We start from the raw sequence: 15,212 nt of genomic DNA on the forward strand, positions 1-15,212 counted from the left end.
AGGATTTGGTGTTACATGTTATTTATGTAGTTTATTGTAAAAAATTCGGTCACAGTCCCTATGATCACTGTTACGTTGCAATTATGGCTTTATTTTTTGGTGATTTCGAAAAGTTTTTTGGTTTGGACATGTTTGTTTTGTTGTAGTACGGAGTTAGACTGATGTCCTTAATCTAAGTTTTCTTGTGGTTGTTGTTGTTTGACTTGCATCCCACTGGGATTTTTTGCACACAGAGTTGGTGTACGGTGCTTTTTTCAGGAATATTTTGCTGTTTTTTCATGGATTTTCTGTTTGCACAGTCACATAGTCACTTTAAGATGTTTTCTTGTTCGTGTTTTTGTTTTTTGTTTGTTGTGGTTGCACCCGATTGAAGAGCCGTATGGCTCACAGGGCAATACCAAAATAAATAAACTGAACTGAAAACTGAACCACTGATACCAGGGCCCCTCTACAGCCACCACCATCACCAAGTCCACCATCACCAAGTCCACCATCACCAAGTCCACCATCACCAAGTCCACCATCACCAAGTCCACCATCACCAAGTCCACCATCACCAAGTCCACCATCATCACCCCAAGCACCCGGCTCACGCGCACCGTGAGGCCGCAGCGCCCCCTCCCGTGCTGCGCGCCGAATGACTCGGAGGCGAACGCCGCGAGCCGACACCACGGGGGGCGTAGCGGCGGCAGGGCCCGGGTGGAGGCGGTGTGTAGAGGCACGAATACCTGCGGGGGGGGGGGGGAGCTCGCAGTCTTTGAAAGTGGACATCACTCACATTCCCGTGGCGGGGCCAGGACATCCTGAAGCAGGAGCGCGGCGACGCATGACGTCAGGCCGTGACGTGACGTCATTTTAAATGGGCATGATGTTTTTACCAGTGGCGTCACATGTCGTTGACGTCACGTACAATCCGACTTCACAAACGTCACGAATGCGATAACGCGACGATGACGTCACGACGCGCGCTATGCAATGACGTCGCCAAACCAACTGGGCGGCGTCAGGACGCACGCGTGCGCGACGACGCACTCGGTGCCGCCGCTGCGTGATGACGCAGCGCGTCGCGTGACGTCACGCTTGGGGTCCGCTGTGCGGAGGCGGCGGGAGCAGCGGGGGCCCCGGGGACCCCGACTGCGCGTCCCTCCTCATCCCCTCGTTCCCTCATCCCCTCGCTCCCTCGTCCCGCCCGCCCGGGCCTCGCTCCCGCCACCATGGGGTGAGTGCGACTCCCGCTTTCCCCTCACCCCCGCGCCGCGCTCGCCCGGGTCCCGTTATTCGCGTTTACCACGGGGGCCCGGAGAGGGTCTCGGGGAGGGGGCCCAAGAATCGGGGTCTCGGTCGGGGTCCTGGAGTCCGGGCCCTGTGCGCTCTCTCTCTCCCCTTCGCCGCTGGGTCCGGGATTCGCTCACCCATCCCTGCGACACGGGACCCGCTGCCTCTCTCGGGGTCTCTTGCCTCTCTCTCGGGGTCTCAGGCTTCATCTCCCGCTTACTACCCCGTCTCCTATCGGGGACCCTGGACCCCGCCCGCCCCCCCCCCCCCGAGTTGCGGGCTCCGCTCGGGCAAGTAAACAAGCGAAGCCGCAGTCCGTATCAAATGCAGAGTCCAATTAAGAGTACCCCCTCGCCCCCCGCTGGTGCCGCGGGCACCCGGGGCCCCAGGGATCGCGGCCCCCTACCCCCAGAGGGACCAACCCGCCCCCCCCCCGCGAGAGCTATCGGCTGTGCCCGGCCCCCCGCTCTTGTCGCGCAGCATCTCGTGAACCCAGGAATGCGGCGCCGCGAAAAAAAATATCAAATGAACCCCGCGGCGAGAGACGTGGGGGTCCATAGATGGGAGGGGAGGCAGACACGCGGTGGAGGGACCCAGAGACGGGGTTGTGGCCAGGGCAAAGGGGCACGACAAGACCTGTAGAGACGGGAAGACATGGGAGAGTGGGTGGCCTTGGCCTATTAGGGCCTTGGGAATTTGAGGGACCTTGAGAGACTGGAGAGGCCATAGGAGACTGGGGTCTGCAGGTCATTGGGTGGCTGCGGTCATAGGTAGAATGGTGGACTTGAGAATGAAGGCCGAGCCTAGCGTTGTATGTGGGGGTGTGAGAAGGCAATGGGGTCTTGGGGAGGTTTGTGTAGCAGGTAGGACACTTTGGGGGGGGGGCGCAAAGGGGCTAAGAGGAGGTGGTGGGAGCCTTGTGAACAGGATGAGGATCAGAGAGGCGGAAGACAGGGCAACAATCACTGGTACCATTCCTGCTCGTGACGGCTACAGTCTATCGACAAAGCTGCTTTGCGGGAGAGATGGAGGGGCTTCTAGACCTACGTTCACACCATCCCATTGAGAGGGGCGGGGGGGCAGTGTTTTGTGGCTGTAACTGTTGGGCCACGCAAACATTGGTCAGTACATATTGAATGCAAGTCCAAGGTGGTGGTGATGCTGACCGCATGGCCTGTGTCCTTAATTTCTGCCAGACGTGGTGTGAGCGGGGCCTTGGGCAGGCACTGGGGTTAAAACTTGTTACGCTTGGAAGAAAAGCCAACGGTCAAAAATAACCCTGCAACCAACATTATTAATAAATTAAATGGCATTTGATGTTTGAATAACCATTACTGGGAAATGTGTCATGATATTGTGGCGTGGTGATGATGAGGAAGTGGGATGGGGGGTTGCGTTGTTTGCGAGAGGGTGGTGGTGGTGCATGAGGGTGTTGGGTAGAGTTAAGGTCCTACTGCAGGGTTACCCAGCGCGCAACTCAGTCTGAAGGCTGCAAGTTCAACCTAGACAAAGTTCCACTTAACCAATTGTCCATACGAGGTTGATCATATGAGAACCACTTTGTGAGGAGGCACAATTCCCATGGAGTCGCTGGCTATGCGCCAGTGTCACCATGCGACAGTACTAACATACAGGGCCACCCAGAGGTTCCTGGAGGCCGGGGGCAGAATTCCACCTGCGGGCCCTTTTATTCCACCGTTCAGAAGCCAATCCATATGTGGGGCCATATTCTGAGTGAGGCCTTTGGCAATTGCCCCCCTTTGCCCTGACATAATTCCTTGCACACCTCAGTGGGCCCAGGGCAGAGGTGAGTGCTGTTCATTTGAGCAAAGATGCAGCTCTTTAAATTTGCCTTCACAATGAGTGAGCACATAGTCCGTGATCATCATCAGATTGGTCCAGCGGTTAGTTGTTCTCTAGTCAGACGTTAATTTGTTTAAAACAGTTATGTAGGAAGCCAAAAAAAACACCTCCAAAATTCGTGGGTGATTGTATGCTGACCCAAGAGCAGTGGGTGTGAACCTTCACCAGAGCTCAGCCAGCACCGTCGCTCCAATGAACCGAAAATGCAGCCAAAAACCAAAGGAAAATTCTATAAAGGAAAGTTCCAGACAATACGGCTCACGCACTGGAATGCGTTCACCAGGAGACATCTCTGTCCTCTGTCACAGCAACATTTCCAGACCTCGTTACACCCAGTGCCTCGCGCTCATGGGGCCATAAAATATGGCACGGCAGAGGTTGTGCAGGGGCAGCTGAAGGGGCAGCCAAGGGAGCTGTAGCATTGCACCGATCTCCAGCGAGTGAACATCGTGTACGCAGCACCGTGTAAACATGGCCCTACGTTTTAAGCGGCTGAGTGTGTGTGGCGTGCACACGTGGCCCATCTTTGAGGAAAAGTGAATTCCTGGGGTATGGGTGAGGGGGGCGCACGCCGGTGCAGCTGAGCACACATCTTGTGTCATCTCGGGGCCGCCTCCACCCATCTTATGGATCGGGGGCAGCGCTTGCCCCGGACAAGCCCTGCTAGCCTTGGCTGTTCGTGTTACTGGGCCCGGCAAGAGACCCGCGCGCCATCCTGCCCGCTCCGCTCAACCTCACGCTGGCCGTGCGGCAGCACGTGGTCACAGCGGTATTTATAAGTGTGGTATTTTTGGGGATTGCTGATTCCAGCATGTGTGGAGGACGCGTACTGTCGGTGAATGCGAGGGGAGGGGAGGGCGAGCAGCAGGAGGAGAGGGCCGTCCCCTGGATACGGTGTTTGCGGTGCCAGCAGCCGGTGACTTCTCACCACCGGTGCTGGGCCCCATCTCTCCAAGCGATCATAAGGGAGAGCGTGGAGGGACCCAGGCCATCCGCCCCTTAAGCATACGGGGCTCGCGGCGCCCTCCGTATGGAGCTGACTGCGCAAAATCCTCGATTAAATCCATACGTGGCCAGCACGGGCGTCACGCTTCCATTAAGGGTGCCTGCGAAAGGTGGCAGTGGCCTTCCACGTGATTATTTTTACCTGACAGCTGTTGGATGTGTGATGAATTGAGGTCACGTTCTTAAAAAGATAATTACATGGGATGGGATTATAAATCGTGCACCCAACTTTGTAAAATGTTTGATCATTCCAAAAATGCTGTTTAACACCGTGTGGGTTTTTCCAAAAATTATAACAGAACTGCGCCATATGAACGAAGACCCGTGGTTACGGACTGCAGAGTCTTGCATCATCGAGTGCAGGAAAGACTCTGGAAGAGAATAGCACAGGTCTACGTCAATAGGCGTCTCTAATAGCGCCCTCCGCACAGCCACAGCGCAGCGCCCGCTGTGTGGAGAGGGGGCTGCTGAGTGGCTGTCTTCTCTTCAATGAACCCTTCCCTGCTGTACACCAGACTGCCGCGTCTCATCCACGCCGTGTTTAACCACCACAGCTCACAACAACGCCTCACTTTCTGCTTCTTTCCTCGCACTTTGGTATTCCTTCCCATCATCTTTTTCCCCCAAGATTTTGCAACCTCGTTCAGTCCAAGAAATGTGGTACTTCTTCTCCATCACAACTTTGTTGGTGATATTTGTTGCTGGCTCCTGGACGTTTTGGCCTTTGGGCCTGTGTTCAAGAACCATAAAAATACGTAGAAATGCACTATTGAGAGCTCCAGCTCTATACAATTGAGACATTGGTCCCTGCCATATGAATGTGGAAATTTCCCCACTGACTCGGGGATGCTTGCAGAGTTGATCACCGCCCCACGCTTAATTCACCTCTCTGAGCCACCTGGGCCTCCCGTCCACAAAAACCGCGAGGGGAGAGAGGATTGGTGTGAGGAGGAGAGCGCAGCCAGGGCCTGTGATTACCGCAGTGGGGGCTGGCGCACGGTGCCAGGGCCCGGCTGTAATTGCCAAGCGCCGTCATCCATGGCGGAGGCAACGCATCTCACCAGGCATGGCGACGCTTCTGAACCCTGTCCTTGTGGAGTGGTGTTAGTAGTGTGGTGTCGGAGGAAGTAGTGGTGGTGTGGGATTGCCAGTGTGCGGTGTGGTGTCAGTGGGGTGATGCATGCACTAGGGTGGCTAACATCTTTTTTTGTGTAACTGGTAACAGCATTGAAAGAAACGGTTACTGGTTTACAAACGAATAGAAATGTGTAGAGCAATAAACACAACGTGCTGCTGGGTGTGGGTGCTGCTGGGTGTGGGTGCTGCTGGGTGTGGGTGCTGCTGGGTGTGGGTGCTGCTGGGTGTGGGTGCTGCTGGGTGTGGGTGCTGCTGGGTGTGGGTGCTGCTGGGTGTGGGTGCTGCTGGGTGTGGGTGCTGCTGGGTGTGGGTGCTGCTGGGTGTGGGTGCTGCTGGGTGTGGGTGCTGCTGGGTGTGGGTGCTGCTGGGTGTGGGTGCTGCTGGGTGTGGGTGCTGCTGGGTGTGGGTGCTGCTGGGGGTGGGTGCTGCTGGGGGTGGGTGCTGCTGTGATGTGTTTGGCCGTGATATTGTCCAGCCACAGCGCTTTCGCTGCTGGTTGCAAAGGTTCGTGGTTTGATTCCAGCAGGCCGCCCTGGTTATTACTGCGGGTGAATCACCCAAAAAAAATACTACACGCCGTCTGCTCTCGATGGACGTTAAAGATCCCATGACGCCATTCGAAAAGAGTAGCAGGCCATTGTGTGCTGGTGTCATGGTCCAAATTAGAACATTTACACTGCAGATGACTCAGTTGGGATTAAACATAGCAACAACGCCCCCTTCTGTGTAACTACAGCAGACTGCCTGTGAAACATAGTGCCTGCATGATAGCTTTGTACTATGAGAATGGCGCAAATACCACATGTACTAATGATCTGGCTATGCGTGGTATGCGCGGTGCTTGTTTGGCTATATGAATGCGTTTGGGCTATATGTGTCGACTATGTGCTGTGTTGTCTATGTGAAGGATGTGTTGGCTATATGGAGGATGTGTGTTGGCTGTGTTGTCTATGTGAAGGATGTGTTTGCTATGTGAAGGATGTGTTGGCTACGTGCTGTGTTGTTGATGTGGAGGATGTGTTGGCTCTGCTGCATTGTCTGTGCGAAGGATGTGTCGGCTATGCGTTGTTGTTTAACGAGGGCAGCTGTTGGAGGCTGCAACCCTGCGTACTGTGCGAGTTGCTCGGGAGGAGCACAGTGGCGATGGTGTTGCAGCCGTAGTCGGGGTTTGGGTGGTATTAGGCATGGGATTTATGGGCGATTTGGGCGAGGAGGAGGGCGGCGGCTGTCATGTGCAGTCGCGACACTCCGGGACAGGTGGGGGATTCACAGGCACACGCATGAAGACAAAGATCCTCCATATAGCCAACACAGACTGTTCGGCCAAGTGCTGTTAGCGAGCGCCTACTATGCCCAGCACGGCGCACAAGGGGATGGTGTAGCCAGCACCAGACCCAATCACCGGTTCATTTAAGGCTGAACTGACCTAGGGGAGGCCCAGTTCTAGTTAAAATATTCACCACTGATGCCGGCCAGGCCGTAAATACAATTCAGATGGCCGGGTTTGTAGTGCAGTGCGCTAACCACTAAGCCAACGCTCTCTACAACACAGACACACACACGCGCTCGCATACTCGCACGCGCGCTCACACACTCACCCGCGCGCTCACACACTCGCCCGCGCACATTTGGTCAAAATCAGTCACACTTGCTGGCACATACGCGCTCCCACCATCACGCATATACACGCACAAATTCTCGCGCTCATTCTCACACAGACTCCGACGCGCGGACAAACGCACGCAGTCGCACACGTGAGCGCGCGGCACTGAAAGGGGGGTGTTATTTTAGACGTGAATGCCGAAGCTCTGGGGAGAGGAGAGAGACAGAGGCCGATTGTGTTGGCAGAGAAAGAGAGGGAAGAGAGAGAGAGAGAGAAACAGAGAAGTCATTACTACAGAGAGAAACACAGGCATATATACTGTACACATAGACGCTTAGCACACACAGCCACTCAAAATCATATAGACAATCGTACACAACACTCACAAACAAATAAACACATGCTCAGCCACACACAGGCAACCACAAACTCTGATAGCCACACACACACTCAGATTGCCACAAACATTCAACTGCTCTCAGCCACACACAATCTCAGATAGCCACACACTCTCAGATAGCCACACACAATCTCAGATTGCCACACACAATCTCAGATTGCCACACACTCTCAGATAGCCACACACTCTCAGATTGCCACACACTCTCAGATTGCCACACAATCTCAGAGAGCCACACACTCGCAGATAGCCACACACTCTCAGATAGCCACACTCAGCCACACAATCTCAGATTGCCACACACTCTCAGATAGCCACACTCAGCCAATCTCAGATTGCCACACAATCTCAGATAGCCACACAATCTCAGATAGCCACACAATCTCAGATAGCCACACAATCTCAGATTGCCACACAATCTCAGATAGCCACACACTCTCAGATTGCCACACACTCTAAAGATAGCCACACAATCTCAGATAGCCACACACTCTAAGATAGCCACACGCTCTCAGATAGCCACACGCTCTCAGATAGCCACACGCTCTCAGATAGCCACACAATCTCAGATAGCCACACAATCTCAGACAGTCACACGCTCTAAGATAGCCACACGCTCTCAGATAGCCACACAATCTCAGATAGCCACACGCTCTCAGATAGCCACACTCAGCCACACAATCTCAGATTGCCACACACTCTAAAGATAGCCACACGCTCTCAGATTGCCACACACTCTCAGATTGCCACACACTCTCAGATTGCCACACACTCTAAAGATAGCCACACGCTCTCAGATAGCCACACAATCTCAGATAGCCACACGCTCTCAGATAGCCACACGCTCTCAGATAGCCACACGCTCTCAGATAGCCACACACTCTCAGATAGCCACACTCAGCCACACAATCTCAGATTGCCACACAATCTCAGATAGCCACACAATCTCAGATAGCCACACACTCTCAGATAGCCACACTCAGCCACACAATCTCAGATTGCCACACACTCTCAGATAGCCACACAATCTCAGATTGCCACACACTCTCAGATTGCCACACAATCTCAGATTGCCACACAATCTCAGATATCCACACACTCTCACATAGCCACACACTCTCAGATAGCCACACTCAGTGAGCCACACTCAGCCACACACTCAGATAGCCACACAATCTCAGATTGCCACACACTCTCAGATAGCCACACACTCTCAGATTTCCACACACTCTCAGATTGCCACACTCTAAAGATAGCCACACGCTCTCAGATAGCCACACAATCTCAGATAGCCACACGCTCTCAGATAGCCACACGCTCTCAGATAGCCACACGCTCTCAGATAGCCACACACTCTCAGATAGCCACACTCAGCCACACAATCTCAGATAGCCACACAATCTCAGATAGCCACACAATCTCAGATAGCCACACACTCTCAGATAGCCACACTCAGCCACACAATCTCAGATTGCCACACACTCTCAGATAGCCACACAATCTCAGATTGCCACACAATCTCAGATTGCCACACACTCTCAGATTGCCACACAATCTCAGATATCCACACACTCTCACATAGCCACACACTCTCAGATAGCCACACTCAGTGAGCCACACTCAGCCACACACTCAGATAGCCACACAATCTCAGATTGCCACACACTCTCAGATAGCCACACGCTCTCAGATAGCCACACGCTCTCAGATAGCCACACGCTCTCAGATAGCCACACGCTCTCAGATAGCCACACGCTCTCAGATAGCCACACGCTCTCAGATAGCCACACGCTCTCAGATAGCCACACAATCTCAGATAGCCACACCCTCTCAGATAGCCACACGCTCTCAGATAGCCACACGCTCTCAGATAGTCACACGCTCTCAGATAGCCACACGCTCTCAGATTGCCACACACTCTAAAGATAGCCACACGCTCTCAGATAGCCACACGCTCTCAGATAGCCACATGCTCTCAGATAGCCACACGCTCTCAGATAGCCACACACTCTCAGATAGCCACACTCAGCCACACAATCTCAGATTGCCACACAATCTCAGATAGCCACACACTCTCAGATAGCCACACTCAGCCACACAATCTCAGATAGCCACACAATCTCAGATTGCCACACAATCTCAGATAGCCACACACTCTCAGATAGCTACACTCAGCCACACAATCTCAGATTGCCACACACTCTCAGATTGCCACACACTCTCAGATTGCCACACACTCTCAGATTGCCACACACTCAGATTGCCACACAACCTCAGATATCCACACAGTCTCACATAGCCACACACTCTCAGATAGCCACACTCAGCCAGCCACACTCAGCCACACACTCTCAGATAGCCACACGCTCTCAGATAGCCACACGCTCTCAGATAGCCACACGCTCTCAGATAGCCACTTGCTCTCAGATAGCCACACACTCTCAGATAGCCACACTCAGCCACACAATCTCAGATTGCCACACAATCTCAGATAGCCACACACTCTCAGATAGCCACACTCAGCCACACAATCTCAGATAGCCACACACCCTCAGATTGCCACACACTTTCAGATAGCCACACACTCTCAGATTGCCACACGCTCACACTCGGTGGAGAGTGCTGCGTGGGCACGTGGGCCGTGTCCACGTGCTGGTGACGCCATCTCCTCTGCCCCTGGCGCCGGCACCACCGCCATTGCCTTGGCCATGCCGTGCACGGCCTGCGCACGGCCCTCGCACGCCGTGGCGACAGGTGCCGCCCCCGTGTACACGTGCCGTGTACTGCTGCGTGGGGTGCCAGCTTCCTGCACCAGCAGCAGGTGTGTGTGTTCAGCAGGTGTGTGTGTGTTCAGTAGGTGTGTGCAGAAGGTGTGTGTGTGTTCAGCAGGTGTGTTCGCTCGCATAAGGAGTGTGTGTGCAAAAGGTGTGTGTGCGTGAGCAGCAGCTGTGTGTGTTTCGACGCCACCTCCCTACTGCAGTGTATGGTGGCACACACAAGCAGTGGCATGGAGGTGGAGTTGATAGATCATGCGGGGATGAGAGTTATGGCAAAGTGGGATTCCCACAGGCAGGGTAGGGAGCTGGTGCTATTTGGGCGAGGGGGGGGTGACAATACAGCAAGTAGGATTCTGAGCTATGTTTGTCTTTTCTTGTACGCCTGCGTTTTCTTCGGGCACTCTGGATTCCTTGGATGTAAAATGAAAACATTTGCTTAATGTTGCCAAGATAGAGACACACGAAATAGAGCGTGAATGATTCTGCTAGGGGCTTGCTGACCTAAAGTTCCCAATTAGTATGAGTAATTATTCATAATTAGTGAATTCACAGGTGTGTGTCGCCAGATGTGAGCCATGTACGTTCACTAACGAATCGAGCGCTAGCAGCACGGAGAGCGAGGGATGAGTTGTGCACCAGCTGGGTGAAATTGGGTGGTAATTCAGGCCGTGGGGGGTGCCAGGGTCTCGTGGTGGTGGGGAACGGCAGCCGTGGTACAAACACGACTGCGCGGGCCGAGTGCTGGCATAGCTCGGTGGTGGTGATGGTGATGCTGCTGTGGGAGGTGGTGACGGTGGTGATGGCTGTCGCGATATTGGTGGTGACGGTGGCAATGGCTGTGGTGGTCATGGTTGCGATGATGGTTGTGGTGATGGCAGTGCCGATGATGGTGGTGACAGTGAGGATAATGGTGGTGGTGATGGTAGAAGGACTTGGTGGAAGGGACTTGTTCAAGGATGGCTATGGAGGTAATTTGTAGATGGAGATCAACTGGAACCGTCAGTCACCCTGACCCCTGACCCTCCAAACCTCCCACCCTCCCCTGCAGGGAGCAGCCAATCTTCAGCACGAAGGCGCACGTGTTCCAGATCGACCCGGCCACCAAGAAGAACTGGGTCCCGGCGAGCAAGCAGGCGGTCGCCGTGTCCTACTACTACGACTCGGCCCGCAACGCCTACCGCATCATCAGCATGGACGGCACCAAGGTGAGCGGCGGGGCCCGCCAGGGGCCTGAGGGGGTTGCCGCCCCCCACCCCACCGGAGGGGCCACCTTGCCGACCGACAGCACCGCTGGCTGCAGCTGCTTCCTTGAACGCTGCCTTCCGAGCTTCCTGACTCACAACGCAATGCGTGTACAGTGCTTGGGCAGGCAAGACGGGTGGGGGCCACGCAGTGTGGGAGGTAGCGGCGAGGTGGGGATGAGGAGTAGTAGTAATGGGGGTTGGGATGTTGTTGCAGGACCAGGCGAGCGTGTGGTGGTGGTGGTGGTCACATTGTGAGGCCGAGGATGCTGGTGGTGGTGAGGAGTTGGGAGGTTGTTGCGGTTGGATTCTTGCAGGCATGTGGGCATGCTACGGAGCGTGCACGGTGGTGGTGGACAGGGCGGTGAGGAGCGTTGTTGGTCATGGTGGTGGTGGCGGGGGAGGGGTTGTTGGTTACGATGCCGAGGCGCTCATTGCTTTCACTGGACGCCGGCCCAGTTCTGCCGAGGAGGGGAGCGGGGAGCGGGGTGAGTGGAGTGGGGAGGGAGCAACAGGAGTGAGAAAAAAAAGCGTGGACATTCTTGTGAGCTGAGGCACGACAGCGACGCTGGGCCCCAGCCACTTCACATTCCCGGCTCTGGCCGGACCAACTGTGTGTGATGTCGGGCACCGTGGTGTCGATTGCCCCTCCAACTTCCCTCTCTCATGGCCCCCCCCTCCCCCATTCCCTGGTGCCCAGGTGATCATCAACAGCACGGTGACGCCAAACATGGCGTTCACCAAGACGTCACAGAAGTTTGGGCAGTGGGCAGACAGCCGTGCCAACACGGTCTACGGCCTGGGCTTCTCATCCGAGCAGCATCTCACCAAGGTGCCCCCACTCGTCCGCCTCCTCCTCCTCCTCTCCTTAAATTAGTACCTGGTGCAGTGTGTAAAACATCAGACAAAGGTGGCTGGGCGTGGTGTTGGCCACCCACATGCTGGTGCACCTTGCCGACTAACAGCACTTTCTCGCAGAGCCTGTTGAGGCTATAGGGAGATATTTGTCTTTGTGTATGGACTGTGCTGCGCCCCCTCCCCCACCCTCTCCTCAGTTTGCGGAGAAGTTCCAGGAGGTGAAGGAGGCAGCGCGCACGGCGAGAGAGAAATCGCAGGAAAAGGTGGAGACGTCCAGCAACCACTCGCAGGTATGTCCACCCTCCAGGTCACAACCCCATGACCCCTCCAGGTCACGAACCCTCCAGGTCACGAACCCAAATGCACGACAGACCTCCGATGTCACTTTTCAGCACAAACGGCACAATGGCAAGGGCTGTGGAGATGCCACCGGTGCAGGGCAGGAGGAGGGGAGACCGAGCGGGAGGCGAGAGGATGCGGTGGCGCGAGGACGGCGAATTGCTCAGAGAGAAGAGGCACGGAGCAGAAGCTCATGGAGAGAGAAAATCCGAGCAGCCGACACTTTGCATTGGTGGGACTTCGAGGGAGAAGAGTGGTGGCGCGGTTGCGGTTGTGGCGCGGTTGTGGTGCGGTGGTTGTAACACGAACGCCGGCGCGGTCGCCCCCACGCAGGAGTCGAGCAGCAGCGACTCGGCGAGCCAGCAGCAGCAGCAGCAGCAACCGCCCCAGCACCCGACGGGCACGCCTGGGCCCCCTGGAGCCACGGGGCCCACGGGGCCCCCCGGGACCCCCGGGACCCCCGGCACCCCCGGGCAGCCCCCCGCCTACAACGGCACAGACGACGAGAAGGTGACGCAGGGCGTCCCCGTAGAGGCCCAGCTCTCCTACGAGAACGAGCGACTCAAGGTGGCGCTCGCCCAGAGGTGAGGTGGAGGAGAGGGGAAGCGAGGGGCGAGCGAGGGGCGAGCGAGGGGCGAGCTGTATAATTGACCTTGAAAGGCGTCGTATATAAAAGTTAAGTTCTTGTTGTTGTTCTCGTCGCTCAGCTCCGCCAACGGCAAGAAGTGGGAGGTGGAGTTGCAGGCGCTGAAGAGCAGCAACTCTCGGCTGTCGGCGGCGCTCACCGACGCGACCGCCAGCGCCGACGCGGGGAAGCAGCAGCTCCACGCACTGCAGGGGGAGGCAGAGCACCTGCGGCAGAGGGTGGGGACATGGGGGAGGGGGGCGGCAGAGGGGGGAGGCACTCGCGGGCAAACTGAGGGGAGCTCTGGCAGTGCTTAACGTGTCCGTGCTGCGTGTTCACGCACTCACTCCCCACACCTGCTCGGCCCCCCCTCATCCGCTTTACCCCACCCTCCCACTCCCCGCTCACCCGCCAGGTGTTGGAGCTGGAGAGCGAGACGGGGGAGAGCGGCGCCGCGGCCGAGAGAAACTCGGAGCTGGCGCAGCGTGTGGAGCTGCTGGAGGCGACGCTGCACGAGAGGGAAGAGGTGAGGGGGAGTGAGCGGGACGCCGGAGTGCGTACACACGTGTGTGCGTTTCTGCGCGAGTGCGTGCGTCGCCGTGTGTAAATGCGCGTCACTGCGCGTGTAGGAGGTGGAGAGGCTGAAGCTGCAGCAAGAGGTGGTGCAGCAGGTGGAGGCGCAGAGGGACGCCGCATCCCGCCAGCTCAAGGTGCGTCCGTGTGTTCTCATGTACGCGTGCATTTTCTTGTGGTGCGTTTATGGGGCCATTTGTGAGTGGAGCGTTGTGGTGTAGAGTGGAACATGCAGGGTAGTGTCTGGCGGAGGATTGAGTGGAGCGTGACGCGAAGAGCGGTGGAGTGCACGGTAGAATGGTGGAGCGGAGCACGTGGGTGGAGCGCTGCGGCCTGAGGCCCTAGCGAGTGGCCCTCTCCCCCATGCAGGAGACGGAGGAGCGGGCCGAGGGGCTGGCGGCGCGTGTGGCCGAGCTGGAGGAGGCCGTGGGCGCCGCTCGGGCCCAGCAGCTGGAGCAGGGCGAGCGCCTGCGCGATGTCCTGGGCGTTCTCGATGGCAAGATCTCCGAGCTCACCGAGCTACGCGAGAGCGTCGCCAAGCTGGTGCTCGCCGACTAACGCGGGCCGCCGCACCGCCGGCAGGCGGGTGGGCAGAGCGCCACCGAGCCCCGTGGGAGGCGCCGACATCAACGCACACGCGCGCACGTACTCGCGCACACGCACGGCAGCTTGCATGCATTTGTCGGGAGACGGTGCCGCTCCCCGGGGCTCGGTCCCGCGGTGACGGCGGCGGTGGCGACGGACCGCACCGAACGCCATCGTCGAGAGCACCGCGGCAAAGGTCGCGGGTGGCGACGACCCCCTGGCGGCCGGGGCTCGGGGTTTGAGCGGCCGCCCGCTGCGAGGAGCGGGCGAGGCCGCCGGCGTCGATGTCAGGCCCGTGTGGGGCGCGCCCTCCGCCGGGCCCGCGCCACGTCCGCCGCACGGTCGTGAGGCCGCGCGACGACGGCGGTCGCCGTGGATGACGAAATCGGACCCGGAGTTACTAACGCTCGTAATCGTAGCAAATCGTACTGTGGGCGCGCGGTCCGCTCCGCTCCCGTTACGGGTGTGCAGGACCCCCCCCCGCCCCCCACCCCCGGGCGGGCTTGCGGGAGGCCCCGTCCCCCCTTGGCGGGTGCGTGGGCCCCATCGCGGACGTGTGGGAGGCTCGCTGCTGTCCCCGCGCACCATCTCGTGTCCGTCCATTCGCTGTGCGGCGTCATTTGGTAGATTTAGGTCCCTCTCGGCATACGTATCAAATATCGTGCAGTATTTCCAGTGAATGGACTTAGGGCTGAACGACTATTGTGTAGTAACCAAATACCTTCCATCCAATCAAATATCCACGTATGAGCCATAGTATATATTATCAAATGTGTAGGAGGACTTGCTTGGAGTCGCACTTATATCGTTCATCCGTGGCCGTGTTTAGGCGTAGTGCCGTGCGCGATCGCGTGGAGTGCGACAGCTTCTCCCACGATGCTGCTGCTACTGCTGCTGCCCACGGCGCTCAGGCGTCGGGCAGCAGGGGTCA

At 57.0% G+C, this 15,212-nt stretch overlaps 1 protein-coding gene across 1 annotated transcript; it reads left to right on the plus strand.

The window, feature by feature from the left end:
• Nucleotides 1–1,018: 1,018 nt before the first annotated feature.
• On the plus strand, nt 1,019–14,377 carry LOC116941201 (homer protein homolog 1-like). The gene is made up of 9 exons (XM_032951972.2): nt 1,019–1,219; nt 11,109–11,265; nt 12,002–12,133; nt 12,357–12,449; nt 12,832–13,082; nt 13,206–13,362; nt 13,539–13,649; nt 13,753–13,833; nt 14,066–14,377. Exons 1-9 carry the CDS (start codon nt 1,215–1,217, stop codon nt 14,252–14,254), a joined length of 1,176 nt encoding a protein of 391 aa, XP_032807863.1. The 5' UTR covers nt 1,019–1,214; the 3' UTR covers nt 14,255–14,377.
• The last annotated feature ends 835 nt before the right edge of the window (nt 14,378–15,212 follow it).

This window comes from Petromyzon marinus, chromosome 1 (genome assembly GCF_048934315.1).
Source record: "Petromyzon marinus isolate PM22_M1 ecotype Great Lakes invasive population chromosome 1, UKy_Petmar_22M1.pri1.0, whole genome shotgun sequence".
Lineage (NCBI taxonomy): Eukaryota > Metazoa > Chordata > Hyperoartia > Petromyzontiformes > Petromyzontidae > Petromyzon > Petromyzon marinus.